The following is a 16662-nucleotide window of genomic DNA, read 5'->3' on the forward strand; positions in this document are numbered from 1 at the left end:
TCTCCAAGGGGAAATCTACTCAGGCAAAGGGAGGGCAGTGCCCTAACCTTCAAAGCAAAAGACTCATTGCACAGTAGCCTTAATTACTCTTGTCCAAAACCTTTGAGTGTGTGTGTGTGTGTGCATGCACGCGCGCACACCCCTACTGGCCTTGCACCAATCTCCAGCCATACTGAATTATAGTTGTCCAGAAGTAACATGCTCCCTCTTCCACATCGTTACACATTTTGTTTCTCTGCCTCAAATGCCCTTCTCTTTTCCCACGCACCTGTTCTCAACCCTCAATCCCATTCATGCTTCTTTTCCAATTGAGCTCAAATGTTTTCTCTTCCAAAAGGTTTTCTCTGAGCATCTGCGTCTCAATTAATTTCCTGCATCTATGCTTATATAGCCCTCTCCCCTCCATAAATTGCACTTACCACATTGTAGAGCAGTTCCCCCTTTACTAGTCTGTCCTCCAACTAGGCTGTATAGTCTTGATGTCAACATCTAGCATATGGTAGGGGCATAACTGTTTGAAGTATGAATGAAAGAATGAATGAGAGAGGAACAGTCCAGCTTCTGACTGGAATGTGGTAAGGGACACAATTGGATGACTTTCTCTCTTATGACTTCACTCAGAGTTCCATGTTTTAATTCCCATAATTTCACTAACATAGAATGTCAGCGAGAGATGAAAAAGACAACAGAGATAGGAACAGAGAAGTATGTAGGGCCATCAACCAAGAATACCAGAGACCCCTCAGCACAAACCCCCCTTCCTAGTGTTCCATATAGAGCCAGATTGCTGCTGGAAGGAACTAAGGCCTGGATAGTTCTCTTCCCACCACAGGTCATTCCAGAGCATAGTCTAGGCACATAGAGGCTGCCACACGTCCTTTTCTCTTACTCATCTTTCAAAATCCTTTTGCTAACCCCATTGAGCTCACTGCTATGCAAAGATCTCTCAAAGTTAATATCTTCACTCTGGTTCTCATGAGGCTAGCCAACCCAAAGGAGTCATCAAAAATGTTTGTATCCATTTACCAGCCTGTCGTCCACCAACTTCTATTTGATGAAAAAGAAGGAATGTGGAACTGGTTGGGCACAGCCAGCCATTAAAAGCCTGTTCTAGAGCTCAGCTTAGTATTCACAGGGAGGTTAATGGCTCTTGTAAAATGTATTCAGATTAGCTCCCTGGCCCAAAGCAGCTCAGGCCTCATCCCTCAGCTGGACCTGGGTACTGGATGCCATGGAACTCAGGGTCTTAGTCAGACTCAGGCATTTCCTGAGAACTTTTCTGCTCTGGCCCAGGAGTCCATGACCCCAGCAGCTCAAGGGAAGGCTTTATGGATTCTCCGTATATGGTTTAGAGTAAATAAACACTACACACACATACACACTAAAAATCCTTAAGTTCTACCAGGAAATCTCAAGAAGACAGGGCCCCAAGGCTTCTGATAGCACAGACTAAAGCACAGGGCTCAGCAGGGAATGCTCTCGGAGTCTCAGGCGCATTCATGCCCCTGCCTAGCAGTTCTCACCACCACAGCTGCTTCACGTTCTTCCTCTCCCTGCAGGGGAGGAGCCACCTGAACCATGAGAAGGAGATATTTGCCCAAGACCATCCTGAAGTGAAATCTTTGGAGGAGGTGGTGAGGCTGGTGAAGCCCACAGCCATCATAGGTAGGAGAAGAGAGGCAGCCCACTGCCCAGTCCAGCTAACCCTCTTAACTTGCAGACGGAGACTAAGGCTCAGCAAGGAGGCATAAGTAGCCCATGGAAATGCAGCTCTTTCCCTTATCCCATGTCCCATTCAATGCCACAAACTTTTATTGAGTGACTACAAAAACCACAGAACTAAGGCACCAAGTTGGGCTTAATGTTGCAAAGTTATGCAGTGTAGTGGAAGAGTATGGGGCTGGTCTCTCTAACCAGGATGAAATGAGAATTCCTCCCCCAAGGCATGGCCCCTAGCCTCTCTCCCTGTACTAGGGGAGGAGCCCATCCTAAAGGACAATGCCCGGGAATGCCTTCACAGGCGCATTGTAACTGGGCAGGGACCTGCAGTGGACCGGTGGTCTCTTCGGGATTAATGGGAGCTCTCAGCCAGCTCAGGCAGGAAGACCCTCTTCTGCTCCCTCTGTCCCTATGGCAGGTGCCATCCCCAGGATCCTTTCATGTTGCACCTGGTTCCCCCACCACTACTGCCAGGAGAGGAATGGGTTGTTTATAAAGAGTAGGCATCCCCACTACCCCCCTTTTCCCTGTAGGTGTTGCCGCCATCGCAGGAGCCTTCACGGAGCAGATTCTGAGGGACATGGCCTCCTTCCACGAGCGCCCTATCATCTTTGCCCTGAGCAACCCCACCAGCAAGGCCGAGTGCACGGCTGAGAAGTGCTACCGGGTCACCGAGGTCAGCGGGGAGTCCTTCCTTCCCCAGGCTGAGCAGACATAGTAACAATAGCTATGAGTAACCCTATGAGGGTGAAAAAATCCCCACATTGCTGATGAGCAAACAGGTTCAGAAAAATAGAGTAACTTGCCCAAGGGCACAGGGCTAATAAGGATGGAACTGGCCCTCATACCCAGCTCTGACTCCAAAGCCCAAGCTCTTACCCTTGCACATACTACTCGAAGTCCCCTGATAACACAGCTTTGACCAGAACCCAGGTGCAAGCATACCTGTCATGTCCTGGGTTGTCCTTCCCAGGAGGTCACAGGTGAAAAAGATGTACTCTCACCTTCCTGCGGTTTTTTGGCTACCAGGTAACTCAGTGGGGCTAAGTTTTCTGGTCGGATGAACAAGTGCAATGTACTCAGCACAATGCCGAGCATTTGGGAGAGGATGAAGAAGGGTCCAACATCTGGGAGATGAGACTAGGTCACCATTATTGCCCCAAACCGATCTCCAAGCTCCATCTCCGATTTCCTTCCCGCCTCCAGGGCCGAGGGATCTTCGCCAGTGGAAGTCCTTTTGAGAGCGTGACTCTGGAAGATGGCAGAATCTTCATTCCGGGACAGGGAAACAATGCCTACGTGTTCCCCGGAGTGGCTCTGGGAGTCATCGCCGGCGGGATCCGGCACATCCCGGACGAGATCTTCCTCCTGACCGCAGAGGTATCACTGTCCCCGCTCCTTCACATGCACCCAAGGGAGCCTGTGATCTACCCCAGGGTTCACACCGGACCCCTAAAGATTCCTCCTCTCATCTCTTCTATCCACTTGCCCCCACTCCTGGCAATGGATCCCCAAAGTGCTTGAACCTAAAGCTTCTCTCAAAATCACTTCGAGGCTTAAATTTTTCTCGAAATACACAGAAGGTTTTTAAGAGGGGCGGGAAATAGTCAATGGCAGGGGTGTTAGCAGGGGGCACTAGCAGCGAGTACTGCTCCCTGCCTCCCAGCACTGCCCATCTAGAGGCCTAGAACAGAGGCCACCATTGTCATCTGAAAATGGGCTTGTGGACCAGGACAGACAATGGATTCTTCCAGCCACGGGTCTTGGCCATGTCACCATGGTAATTGCTGGCAGAATAAGCCCCAGTAGGGCAGCTTTCTGTAAGGAAAGGGATTGGTGACATCTCTGGTTTTCCTGTTCTGAGTACCCAGATCTTGAGCGCAGATATGGAGGCGTGGGAGTGCACCTGCTCCAGGTATCTCAAGCTCCCAGAAGGGTCCTTGACTGGACACGATGAAAACAATGAAAGAATTCATTAAAAATGATAGCCCATGTTCATAATGATGGTTATTAATAATAACAGATAATAAGACTTTTATCAAGTGCTTACTAAATGCCAGGCACTTGACATTAAACCTCATTCTGAGGCATAGAAATGTCTCTGTTGGGAGATTAAACTAACAAAGCTACATATAAATATTAAATATATTTATTCCAACGAGCTTCCAAGGCTGTACTGTGATTTTCAATATTCATCTGCACCTCCCCTCACCATGGCACTGGTGGGAGTCGCAAACCAGCAAGACATGGGAAAGGCTTCCACGTAGCTCTGTCTAGCCCACTTCTATGAGTCCTACCAGGGCTGGCCTCATGTACCAGCTTCCTTTGACTACATCTTGGTCCTTGAGTACCAGCTCTGCAACGCCATGCGGATAATGTCTCCTGGAGGTTTTTCAGCCTACCCCAAACTATGTGCACACTGGCTATGGCTTTGTGCCGTGGTTCTCTGTCCATTTTGTCTAAATATTCTGTGTTTGTATTTTTCTCGCTGCTATAGTTAGTGGTGGTGGCGTCTGTCCTGTGGCCATGGGTGAAGTTGTTTAAAACTCTTGTTGGTTGGGAAGAGCCACTTCCTGCTTGGAGTCAGCCTGAAATAAATTCACCCATTGTGCAGAACCATGGTTGCTAGAGCCTTTCTATGTAACCCCCCAGAGACATCCGCACCCTCTCCCCCGCCTCCCTCCCTGTGCGTGGGATAGTTCAGCCCCGTCATAATAAGAACAGTGTCCATCAGTTACGCAGGAACCTCTCCTCAATCTACTATGAGCAGGACAAGGTCCCATCCCTCTAGGAGCTGACATTCTGGTCTTCAAGTCCTGACAAGTTATATTTCTAAAAAGAGTACTTTTAGTTAAGACAATTTAAGTTGAATGTTTTTCCTACGGAAAAAAAAATAATGTGTTTTAGATTTACATGCACAAATGCATTTCAACCCGACAACTCTGTAAAATAAGTATAGTGATTATCCCCATGTTATAGACAAGGAAAGTGAGACACAGAAAGTTTAAGTAACAACTTACTCAAGGTCACTGGGCATGTGAGTGGCCGTGACAGCGTGACCCCAGGCGATGTGACTCCAAGCTGCAGCATCTTGGAAGTGACCACACATACATGATGTATCTCTTCACTCCGCTGTTTAATCTTTCTAGATGCAGATCTAGCCATGGAGATCCTCCTCCCCTCTAATCAGTCCATCTTCTATAAGGCCACAAAGAGAACCCTTCCAAACCCAGAGCAGGCCAAGGCTCTGTCCTCACTTCAGACCTCCGTGTGGCTCCTCGGTGCTTTAAGGATAAAGTCCAAACTCCTTCACACGACTTCCATACAAGGCACTTCATCACCAGGCCTTTCTTCCCTCTCCGGCCTCACGTTTAGCCTGTCCCTACCATCGACCTATCCAATGTTGTTTTTTAATCTCATTCTCTCTTCTCTCACTGCCAATAATTTGCATGCTCTATTTGCCATCCCCTTTTCAAGTAATTCGGAGTTTACCCTTCAGGCCTTAGCTTATATCACTTCTTCTGAGGGGGCCTTTCCTGCAAATGGCAGACGGGGCCCTGTATCCTCTATGTCTGTATGTTTCCTCTCCTTGCTTTTATCTCATTATAATTGTTATAATTTTAATTTCCACTGACACCAAGTCTCCAGGAGGGAAAAGACTGTGTAGCTTCTCCACAGTGGCTACTGAGCGCCTAGCACAGAACCTGGCACATGATAGAGCTCAGCGAATGTTTGACTGAATGAAAAGGAGAGGTGGGAATGTGGGAATGAGGCAGCGGAAGGGGAGGCCCACTTCCCTAACGTCTGCCAGACTCTGAGGCGAGACCAGCTCCTTTGCTTTGCCCATTCTGGGACATGCAGTTCTCGGAGAGCACCATGGCTTTTCCCAAATTTAAATTTGACACCAGAAGATCTCGTGGGAGTGGATTAAGAGCCACCACATTAAAGAGGCTGTTCTGCAGGGCCGGCTGAGCAGCAGTGCCGGAGGTGGGAGGATGCGGCTTGCAGTGGGGAGCTGGCCCTCAGAGACAGGCTCTGAAGGAGGAGGGAAGATACGGGAGGCACTGTTCTCGGGATGATGTGCTTTGGCCATTTATTCATATAAAGCATAAGGCCCATTTGTGATGTCACTTACTGAAGAAGGAGACTTTCCTCAGTTTGGAACCAGGGCTGGAAAAGAGAGTTCAAGGAACCCTAAACACAAAGTGACAAGATGGTCCAGATGGGCACCCAGGGTGTTACTAAGCACGTGGGAGAGGCTAGAACTCAGGATGTGAGGGACTCAGGGATCCCTACACAACAGGCTAGACCAGCTAAGGGAGTATCCCAGAGGCTGCTTTGCAAGCCACAAGATTTTTCATCTTGGTCTTAGTGATTTTCCTTTAGAATTCAGAGAGCCTCAGTTTGTTTTAAGCCTCAGCCAGTCTCATGGTACAGAAAGGATGTGTCCTTGCTCAAGCCCAAGCAGTAAGCTCCCCTGGAGCCACATGGTAGCAGAGACAACGGCGAGAACCACAGAGGCTGGCCACCGACAAGGGGTGAAGGGAGTCTCCGGTTTAATGGTTCGGGCTTGTTTGGGGAAGGCAGAAACAGGTTTTCTTCTCGGTTCTTTCTCTCCAGCAAATTGCCCAGGAAGTCTCTGAGCAGCATCTGTCCCAAGGGAGACTGTACCCACCACTCAGCACCATTCGAGATGTGTCTCTGAGAATCGCCATCAAGGTAAGGGGCACCTACCCCCTGTAATATGGGTACTGAGGCTCTTCGACTCTGTGACTTGAGGAGGCCTGAGGGGGTGGCCGCTGTGGCGACATCCTGAGCTCCTTGGGCTGCGCTGCACACAACACAGAGACTGGGTGACAAACTCCTGCCTGCAGCTCAAGCCCCACCCACAACGCCCACTCAGGCCACTTCTGGGAATGATCCTAGCTTTGCCCTCAAGCACCAGGCAGAAAGGTCATCAAAGTCCATAGCTTTGTGGACCAGAATGTGGGTGGAATTTTTTTTTAATGAATCATAAGCGTCCATTTCTACAGAAAGGTCAGCTTACATAGCACCATGGGAGAGCTCAGGCTGTGGGGTCCCGGCTCTGCCAGTCAGCAGCGGAGTCACCTGGGCCCTTCCCTGCACTTCCCTTAGTTTCCTCTTTTTCCAAAGGGCCAGTATTTCCTCTTTACCAGAGTTCTCGAGAAGATTAAAAGAGAACAGCAAGAAAGCTCCACACGCAGTGCCTTTCTGGCCAGAGTAGACGCTCATTCCTCTCCTTTCTCTCAGAATGTAGTAGACGATTCCTCTCCTTTCTCTCAGAATGTTTGGGCCATGGGGTGATCACGTTCATGGAATAGTCCAAGGAAAAATGTCACCCTAGAGACCATGCAGAGATGATGGGTTTTCAAAGAATCAGTACATGTTGTAAAAAAGCCTGTCTCAACATTGGTAACTATTGAATCTGGATGATGAATACATGATGGTTTATTATGGTATTATTTCCATTAATGTATATGTGTGTGTGTGTGTGTGTGTGTGTGTGTGTGTGTGTGTGTAACATTTTCTATAATCAGATTTTAGAATAATTTCAGAAAATGCATTGTACAATAGCTCTCACTTCCCATGAGTTAGTTGTTCAGTGCAGGATCCAGAATCAGCCCTCAAGACCAGCAGTTCAGCTCCCCCTTGTCCAGTTCCTTCCTTTTGGGGATATTTAGATTTATGCTTTTCTGAAGCCAAGTCCAGTACACAGAGAACAAAGTCCAGGATGGTCTTTCAATTCAATCCATATTTGGAGGAGGGGAATATCAGGCACTGAACACTTGCCTCTTACCTAACTTTACCCTCACACCACTCTAGAAAGAGGTCTCATGCCCCCCCCCTTCACAGATGGGTAGACTGAGGTTCAGCAAGGATAATATCGCTCCTGAGGACCCACAGACAGTTGAAAGCGGAGGCAAACTTTAGTCTGAGAGATCTTGACCCTGGCCCAGTGTTTATTCTGCTGCGTCACAGCTTCCTATCTAGGCAAAAGGCTCAACATTCTTCTTATCCAGTAGCTTCATGGGCCACACAGCTCATGAGAGGCACATGTCTGGCTCTGCAGGGTAGGTTCCCTTCCACAGGCTCCCAAGCGAGGGCCCTTAGGCAGGTTCCTCCTCAGGTCCGGTTCCTCAACCAAACATGTTTTTCCCTAGGTTCTCGACTTCGCGTACAAACACAACCTGGCCTCCTACTACCCAGAGCCCAAGGACAAGGAGGCTTTTGTAAGATCCCTGGTCTACACTCCAGAATATGATTCCTTTACACTGGACAGCTATGCTTGGCCCAAGGAAGCCATGAATGTTCAGACAGTCTGATGCAGTCTCAAAGGTTGGTGTGGGGCAAGATGAAGCCCAGAGTAACACTGGCAATATAAATGGATTCCAAAATGGCCATCCTTGTCACTGTGTTTTTCGTTTGAACTTTCTGGTGTAAGGCTTACAGCGAATGAGTGCTTTATCCCTGAAGGCCCTGAGTTCTCTTTTCTATAACCCTCATCTAACTTCCTTCCCCAGAACTTCATCTTTTAACTGCCAACTCTTGGCTAGTCCTGGTGGGAAATCTAGAATCCTGCCTAGAACCTTGCCTCTCAGGGCTTAGGGGCTAGTGGAGGAGATGAGATATGAACACGATTCATTTTGCCACAAAGGAGAAAGTGGTAAGTCCATGAAGGACAGATAAAGGTCAAGGGTGCTTAGAGAAGGGAGAGGATACTTCCTATGAGGACATAAGATAAGGCTCCAGGGGGAGCAGTGTTTGCACCGGGTCCCAGGGTGAAGGGTAGGGAGGAGTCATGGGGAAATGAGGAATGTGAGGGCAGCCACTGGCCAGAAAGCGTGGTTTAATCCCTGTTGGAGGACTACACGCCCTCCAAGTCTCAGATGGGTGCGGGGACTGAGTCACTGGAGGCAGCTTAGTAACACCCAGAAATGATCACCGCCCTTTGGGTTGCTGAGAATTAGATATTCTTTTTTGGTTATTACTAAAAGGAAAACCAGAGGAACATGGGTGGGGAGGGTCAGCAAGCCAAGGGATGAGGAGGAAGAGAGGCGGTGAGGGAAAGAGCACCATGGGGAATTCTAGGAGAGACTTCATTTCTCCTTCCTGGCTTTGGGGCACAGTCACTTTCACCCTTCACTCTCTGAAATAATTCATCAAATGAAAGCAATTTTCTTATAGAATGGTGTCAGTCTGTCTCTCCTGGGTATTTCTTAGACCAGGTTCAACCATAGGTAGACTTCCTTCCCTAGCATCTAGCAGAGTCTACTGTGGGGTGGGGGGTGAGCCTGCAGCTTTTGTGATCAAAGACTTGCTAATTGCTAAAACTTATCAGAATGGGAGCTTCCAACCTCTAACTTCATTGTATAACAATGCTTAGGGACCTAACGCTGCCCACCCCTGCTGCCAGCTCAGCCTCAAGATCCCCACTGCCCACAATGAGTAGGTCCTACATGGCCACCTCAACCTTATGAAGAACCAAAGATTAACATCATACTCAATGGTAAAAGAATGAATACTTTCTCCTTAGGACCTGAAACAAGGCAAAAATGTTGTTTTTGCCACTTCTAGTCTACATGGAGGGTTCTAGCCATTTCAATAAAGAAAGAAAAAGAAATGAAAGTCATCCAGATTGGAAAGGAAGAGTAAAACTGCCTTTATTCACAGATGCCATAATCCTGTAAGGAAATAGTGCTTCTCTCTCTCTCTTTCTCTCTCCCTCTCTCTCTCTCTCTCTCTCTCTCTCCCCCCTTCCCCTACTTCCACCAATAAATGAGTTTAGAAAGGTTATAGGATGCGAAATCAATACACAAAATTAATTGTATTTTTACACACTAGCAGCAAACAATCTAGAAATAAAATTAAGAAAACAATTTTATTGACAATAGTATTCAAAAAAATACTTAGACATTTAAGAAGTACAAGTCTTGTACACTGAAAACTATAAAACACTGCTTATAGAAATTGAAAATATAAATAAGTGTTTCATGTTCATGGAATTAAAGACGAATATTGTCAAGACTACAATTATCTCCAAATTACCTATAAATTCAACATTATACCTATCAAAATCCTTGCAGGAGTTTTTGGAAAAATCGACAGACTGATCCTAAAATTTATATGGTAAGCCAAAGAACCTAAAATAGCCAATTTTTAAAAAAATAACAAAGAATGCTAACTAATTTCAAAACATACTATAAAGCTACATCGATCAATACTGTGTTGTCATGTCAATCAGTGGAACAGAATTGAGAATTCATGAATAAGTGCTTATACTTATGGTAAATTGATTTCTCATCAAAGCTCCCAAGATAATTCAATGGGGTAAAAGATAGTCTTTTGAACACATGATGCCGGAACAACTGAATATCTACATGCAAAAAAAAAAAAAGAGAGAGAGAGAGAGAGAGAAGAATTTAGACATTTATTTCACACCATACACAAATATTAACTCAAAATGGAACACAGACCTAAATGTAAGAGCTAAAACCATAAAAATTCTAGAAGAAAATATAGCAGAAAAATCTTTGTGACTGACTGAATTTTTAGACACAATTTAAGAGCATGATTCATTTAAAAAACTGATAAATTGTACTTCATCAAATTTAAATTTTTTTGCCCTTTGAAATACACGATTGAGAGAGAGAAAAAAAAAAGATAAGCCATAGGCTGGGAGAAAATATTTGCAAATTATGTATCTGAAAACAGTGTTGGATCCAAAATACATGAAGAAGTTTTACAATTCAACAAAAATTCAGTTGAAAAACTAGACAAAATATTTGAACCGGCTGTTACTAAAAAAGATATGTGAATCCTAACAAGCACTAGAGAAGATGCTTAACATGATTAGTCATATGGAAAATAAAACCACAATGGGATACCACTTCACACTCACCAGAATGGCTATAATAAAAAAGACTAGACAATAAGTGTTGATGAGGATTGGAACCTCTTCTTCTAGCAAGACTTTGTCTCCTTAGCACTATGATATTAAGAAAGATTCCCATCTATCTTTTAAAAATCTTCATTCTAACTCCCCAGACCCTTACATAGCCCCAGAACTTAGCAAATGTCTAGAAGAGTAGATGCTGTGGTTGCACTACCTAGATCCCTTCACATCTGCAACACTCATTCCCCCAGCTGCCAGGAGTATCATCATCTGAAGGCTCATAAGTGCATCCCTCCTTGAGAACTGCACTTGAATGAAGGAAGATGCTTCATCCAAGGTTATTCCCTCATCCCCAGGGACAGCCTGCATCCAATGACTGGTTGATTCAAGTTCAAAGGCCCAACTCCCTTACCTCTATTGGGAACATTCCTAAATGGTCATCCCAGCTTCAGAACTTCATACAAGATAGGCTGAGGCCACTGTTGCAACTATATGTATCACCATTCAACTTCTTCTGCCATTTCCTGGTTCTCTTGCTCCCACAAAGGTGTTGTTGCGATGACTCTCCACTAAACCTCCAAATGCAAATTCCAGGTTCAGTATTTGCTTCCTGAGGAACTCAACTTGCAATAGGCCAAGAGGAAACTCACCAAGTTTCTCAGTTTTCCAACCTGTGGCACCAGCCCCACATGGCCACCAAAGCATTGCTGGGTTTCTCTTTCTCCCTGCATGAACCAAGCCTGAGCCTTAGTCCAAGTCCAGAATCAGGAAATACTGCCAGAGAACAAAATAGCCACTTGCCCCAGTAGGGCTACTCCCTCTCTGGAATTCCTATTCACCGAGTCTTTGTTGCTTTCACAGCTGTCACATGTCTTTAAACATATAACTTTTGTAATTGTATTATTCTAGTTGGGGCAAGGGTGTTGGGCTGCTATGATCTACTACACTGTACCTGCAAATGGAAGTCTCTTGACACAGATTTTCAAAATTCCAAGTGTGTGGGTATTAATTTTTTTTAATCTAATTGAATTGTAATCAGAAAAGTTATTTGTGTTATTCAAATTTTTTAAAATCTGCTGAAATTTTTATGGTCAAATATATAGTCGAATTCAATAAAATATTTGAAGTACTCATGAAAAAAATATAGATCCTCCCTGTTGTTCATGGGATCAAGTTTATTAATTGTTTTGTCCAAATCTATATCTGATCTGTTTCTGAAAGGAAACTAAAATTTCCCACCACTGTGGTAAACATTTCCCTTGTAGTTCTCTCCATATTTGCTTTATATATTTTGGACCGATCAAAACTTGAAATATTGATTTTGTCTATCTCTAGTCATGCCTTTGCTTCTTTTACTAAAATTAGCATAGCTATACCATCTTGCTTAGATAAAGTTTCTCTTGCAATCATTTTTTAAATATTTAAGCTCTTGTACTAATTGGTGAATGGTGAACAGAGACAAATTATCTTTTCTGCAGAACTGTATTTCCAGACGGAATGGTTAAACTAACATTAATATATATTGCCATTTTATAAACTATATAATAAAACAAAGTACCAAGTATCCAAATGTTAAATTATATAGTTCAAAAAGCATATACAATATTAGATGTGTGATCAATTTATTGCTAGAAACCCACTTCTTTTTTGGTTGAGAAGACATGAAAAAAATATCACACTTGAAACAAAAATAAGAGTTAACAACCAACTTCTAATAGATATGACAAAGAATTCTGAGATTTTCATAAATTTTACAATTTAAAAATGTTTTACCTTTAAAAAATTTTTATTAAATAAAAGGACCTATTCTATATATTCTAAAAAGACAAAGGTAACATTTTTCTAGAAGTATTTCATAACTTCAACCTATTCTGTTTTCAGGCCCTCCCCTTTAAGTTGCATCCCAGGGTATAAATATTAAATTAACTGTGAGGCTTTTCTGTCTGAAGACAATACACACATGTGCTTCTGTGCAATGTGTACTTTACGTGAACTTTCAACCAGACAATTGTAATTTTTTTCAAAATGAGGGTTTTCATAAGAGAACAAAATGAGATTTATAGATAGAAAGACATTAAATAATCACCATTAGTTTTGGTAAGAATCTAACAAAATCAACTGTTGCACAAACATGATGTATAATGGTATACATGTGAGTTGGTAAACATAAAGTAGACATACAAGGAGAAGGAATAAACCACATATGGTCTACAGTGCTGTCCACAATTCCTAGGATTTTAATTCTGTATGGTACTAAAAATATAGAAGTATCGAGCTGAGTATTTTGGCATCTAATCTCTTGATTTCTTACATATTGTTTCTGGCATGGGATTAGTAGTAAACCAAACATAGAGGTTGTAATTCTGATGTTGGCTAATATGTATGATGCACTAAGCCCTGTCTCAGGTTCCACTTCCAAGGCAACAGCATCCGACAGCCAAGTTTTATTGAATCCAACATTTGTTTCTATGACCGCTGGAGTCTTTGAAGTGCAGTCACATCTTAGAACACTATTTCTCCAAATACAAAAGTTGAATGCTGTTAAAAGCTCCACACCGTTTTTGTCATATAAACTGTACCACATCTTTATTTTTCATTCCACCTTTGATTAAGGCTAGGGCAACAAGCGCGGGATTTCCCCCCAGACCTAAAACACAGTAAACATCAATACAACAACCAGGTTCTTCACGAAATTTAATGTTTACAAGATTTAACCAGTCATCAACAATCTAGTTAGACAGTGATGAAACATCATCAAAAGGCCAATCCAGAACCTGGATGCCTTCTTCCTCCTCAAGAACAGTATCATACATTGCTTCACACATCCTTACTATTGTGGTAACACCATATTTCTTAAGTTCCTCTATAAATTTGTTTAAGGTTGCGCTGGTTGGATTGTGTGCAATAAGAAATCTCATGTTCCCATATGTGACTTCCACTGGATGATTCTTTGGAACCATATTAATATAGTTAAAAAACACTCAATGCAGTTATGGGAAATTTTTTTTTTTTTAATTTTGAATACAGAAAAGATGTAAAGAAACTGAAGTCTATTCCAACTTACTCCTCTCAAATTTCTCAATGGTTTGAATACGAATTGGGAATAATAGGAAATGAAATGACCCTCCTAACAAGAAGCAACCCTTCAGTACAGTAATACTGATTAAATGGAAAGGAGGTACACGGACGTTTACTCCACTGAGGTCAGAATATAGTAAAAAGCTCTGATGTTTTCAATTCTGCATGTCTGCATCCAGAAAACCGCTCTTATGGGGGCTTCTTGTGCAATGAATTTCTACAGTGCACTGGTCCTCATAAAGGTCATGCTGTGTCTGGCAGTAATCTCCAGGGCCCTTCAGAAACTCCACAAATGCGTGACCAAGAACACCACAGAAAGGAGTTTGTTTACTCATTAAAGATCGTGGCCTAATCATACAGCCGGTCCCCGAGTCCCGCGGGGGCAACACAGGTAATGGCAGGGCCTGCAGAGCAGGGGGCAGTGGTGGTCGTCGCGGACCCTCGGCGATGGCGGGACACTGAGCTTAACCGTGTGCCAGCCTCAAGGGATCCAATGCGCAGACTCCGAGGCGACCTTGCATCAGGAGCCTTCTCTTTTATATCGAGGTAACCTGCGCTCTGCCTCACCAATCGTGGAGGGTGGGGGAGGCAGAACCTAAGAGCGAGGGCGAGAGCCCGGCCCCCTACAGGTGTCACCTTGGCTAAATCCTGTGTGAACCTGTTGACCAAGGGGGAAACGCTGGAACCCAAGCATCCTCCTCGCCCAACTTTAGAGAATAATAAAAGGGCCAAACAGGGACATGGGAGTGGGGATGGGAGGAGACAAAATCTGAAAGAGGTTGAAGAGAGACATGGGAGTGGGCTAAGACCAGAGGGGAAGGGAATAGTGGAAAAAGAATCCCATCCATTGACTCTGGCCTATCTTTCTCCATTGGCTTCATGTGTTAGCTCCATCTCTTTCAAACAACATATGATTAGGCTTTATTTCAATCCAGTTTGACAAACTTTTTCTTTTAACTGAAGAATTTTGTCCATTTACCTCACGTTATTCTATTATTTTACATTACATTGTGTTATTTTATTACTATATTTGCATGTTTTTGCTCTCATTTTGTGCAATTTGACATACTCTGTATTTCTTTTTTATTCTGTCATGATTGCTTTTGGATTGGGGTTTTTCCTCCTATAAATCCATTACTTTCCCTCTCCCGTTTTGGAAATTTGTAACTGTGCTTAAAACTTCTTAGCAGTATTATAGGTTAAACACTCTTTTAAATCTAAATGGCTTTCATAAATTTGTTCAATACAACCCAATGAATTAGATACTAGTATTATTTCCATTCTACACGCACGCGCACACACACACGCACATGCACAACCTTAGACACAGAAAAGTACTTTGCCCGAGGTCATACAGCTAGCAAATGGCAGGGCTGGGATTTGAATCATGTAATTTTATCTCTAAAGTCTGCCTCCAATACATATGGCCTATTATATACCTTATTTCTATTCTTTCAATACTTAAATAGCTTAGAAAAAGTCAAACATTCAAAATCTGTTCCCACCTCTTAAATGAACACAACAAGCTTTAACTTTTAATTTTGACAAGAATTTTTAACCCATAAATTATATTGTTTTTAAAAAATCTACATTTGTTTCAATTTGCCAAATACGTCATCAATTTCTTTGCTCACTATTCCTTCTTGCATCTCTACCCTTTCATTATCCTCCTCAATGCTCTAGGAGAGTCCTTCAGTTCCTTGTATATAACCATTTTTGATAAATATTTTATATAATTTAAAAATATGCATTCTCTCACTGCTGGAAAATGCATTTCTTATTATTGGTGGACTTTTTTCCCTTTGGTCTTTTTAATGTGGGTTTCTTTTTTTTCCTAAAAATCTTTTAGTTAGCTTTCATTCTTAATAATTTTGCTGGGTATACAATTCTACACTGACATTTTCTCAGCCCTTTGAAGATATTCCTTGTCTTCAGGTTTCCCCTCTAATAGCAATAGAATTTTCTAAAATGTCTAGGTTTTGTTTCCTGACATATGCATAGGTCATAACAATAAAGTCCTATTTCTTCCTTCTTTCCTCTTCCTTCTCTCTTTAACTTTTCCTTTTTTATTCCTCCATTTCTTATTCAATAACTCAGTCCACTAGATAGGGCAGAGCAAGGTAACTGTGCAGTAGGTAGATGCCCAGAAGATAACAGTATAAGGGGGAGGGAGAAAGGCATTCAAGCAAGAATGGAGGCCTGGTGCAGGCTGTCAGAGCCCAGGGTAGAGGGGACACATACATGGAAGATGGCAGTCTTGATCAGAGATTACATAAGGGATTACCCAGTAACACACTGAGGATAATCAGAAGTGAGTTTCTCACTGTCAGACAGGAGTTACAAATATAGAAAGGGAAAAAAGAGAATTTTGAATTGGAATTGGTTGTACTTGTGTGAACTCATAAGTTTCAATATATATAGTTATAGGTTGCATGTGTGTGTGTGTGTGTGTGTGTCTGTGAGAGTGTGTACGTGTGAATTCCCTAGGTTTATCTGCAGAGAGCAAAGAGGGCCTGAAGCAATGACATCACATAGCAATGAGAACAACTAGCAATCAGATCAAGGTTTCTTAATACAGTTCTCCATGAAAGGAAACCATGTCTTCTTGGAGAAATAGCTGATTCCAGAGCTAGGGCAAGAAAAGCACAGGAGTAGCCTGAAACATCGTGTTATGACATAAAGACGTGTTCAAAGAATAATAAGAATGTGACAAAAGGACATAGAACGCAGACCAAAGGAGGCTAAAGAGACCTGACATCTGAATGTAAAGTGATATCCTGAATAGGATCTTGGAACCAAAAATGGGACATTAGGGAAAAGCTAGTGAAATCTGAATAAAGTGTGAAGTTTAGTTAATGGTTAAGTACCACTATTGGTTCCTTAGTTGTGACAAATGTATCACAGAAATGAAAGATGTTAACAATGGGGGAAACTGGGTGAAGAGTATACAG

General features: G+C 43.2%; 1 protein-coding gene and 1 pseudogene across 2 annotated transcripts in view; one reads left to right on the forward strand and one right to left on the reverse strand.

Annotated features, from left to right (window-relative positions):
- ME3 (malic enzyme 3) overlaps nucleotides 1-8417 on the forward strand; it is a 270223-nt gene extending 261806 nt beyond the window's left edge. For both annotated transcript variants that reach the window (XM_036221661.1, XM_016160323.2), the window contains exons 11-15: nucleotides 1560-1665; nucleotides 2253-2395; nucleotides 2926-3099; nucleotides 6340-6438; nucleotides 7902-8417. In XM_036221661.1, coding sequence (XP_036077554.1) covers nucleotides 1560-1665; nucleotides 2253-2395; nucleotides 2926-3099; nucleotides 6340-6438; nucleotides 7902-8063 — 684 coding nt within the window. In that variant the 3' untranslated portion in view covers nucleotides 8064-8417. The remainder of the gene's footprint in view (nucleotides 1-1559; nucleotides 1666-2252; nucleotides 2396-2925; nucleotides 3100-6339; nucleotides 6439-7901) is intronic.
- Nucleotides 8418-12451: 4034 nt separating this feature from the next.
- On the reverse strand, nucleotides 12452-15490 carry LOC107518557 (annotated as a pseudogene).
- Nucleotides 15491-16662: the final 1172 nt, after the last annotated feature.

This window comes from Rousettus aegyptiacus, unplaced genomic scaffold, assembly GCF_014176215.1.
Source record: "Rousettus aegyptiacus isolate mRouAeg1 unplaced genomic scaffold, mRouAeg1.p scaffold_m13_p_5, whole genome shotgun sequence".
Classification (NCBI taxonomy): domain Eukaryota; kingdom Metazoa; phylum Chordata; class Mammalia; order Chiroptera; family Pteropodidae; genus Rousettus; species Rousettus aegyptiacus.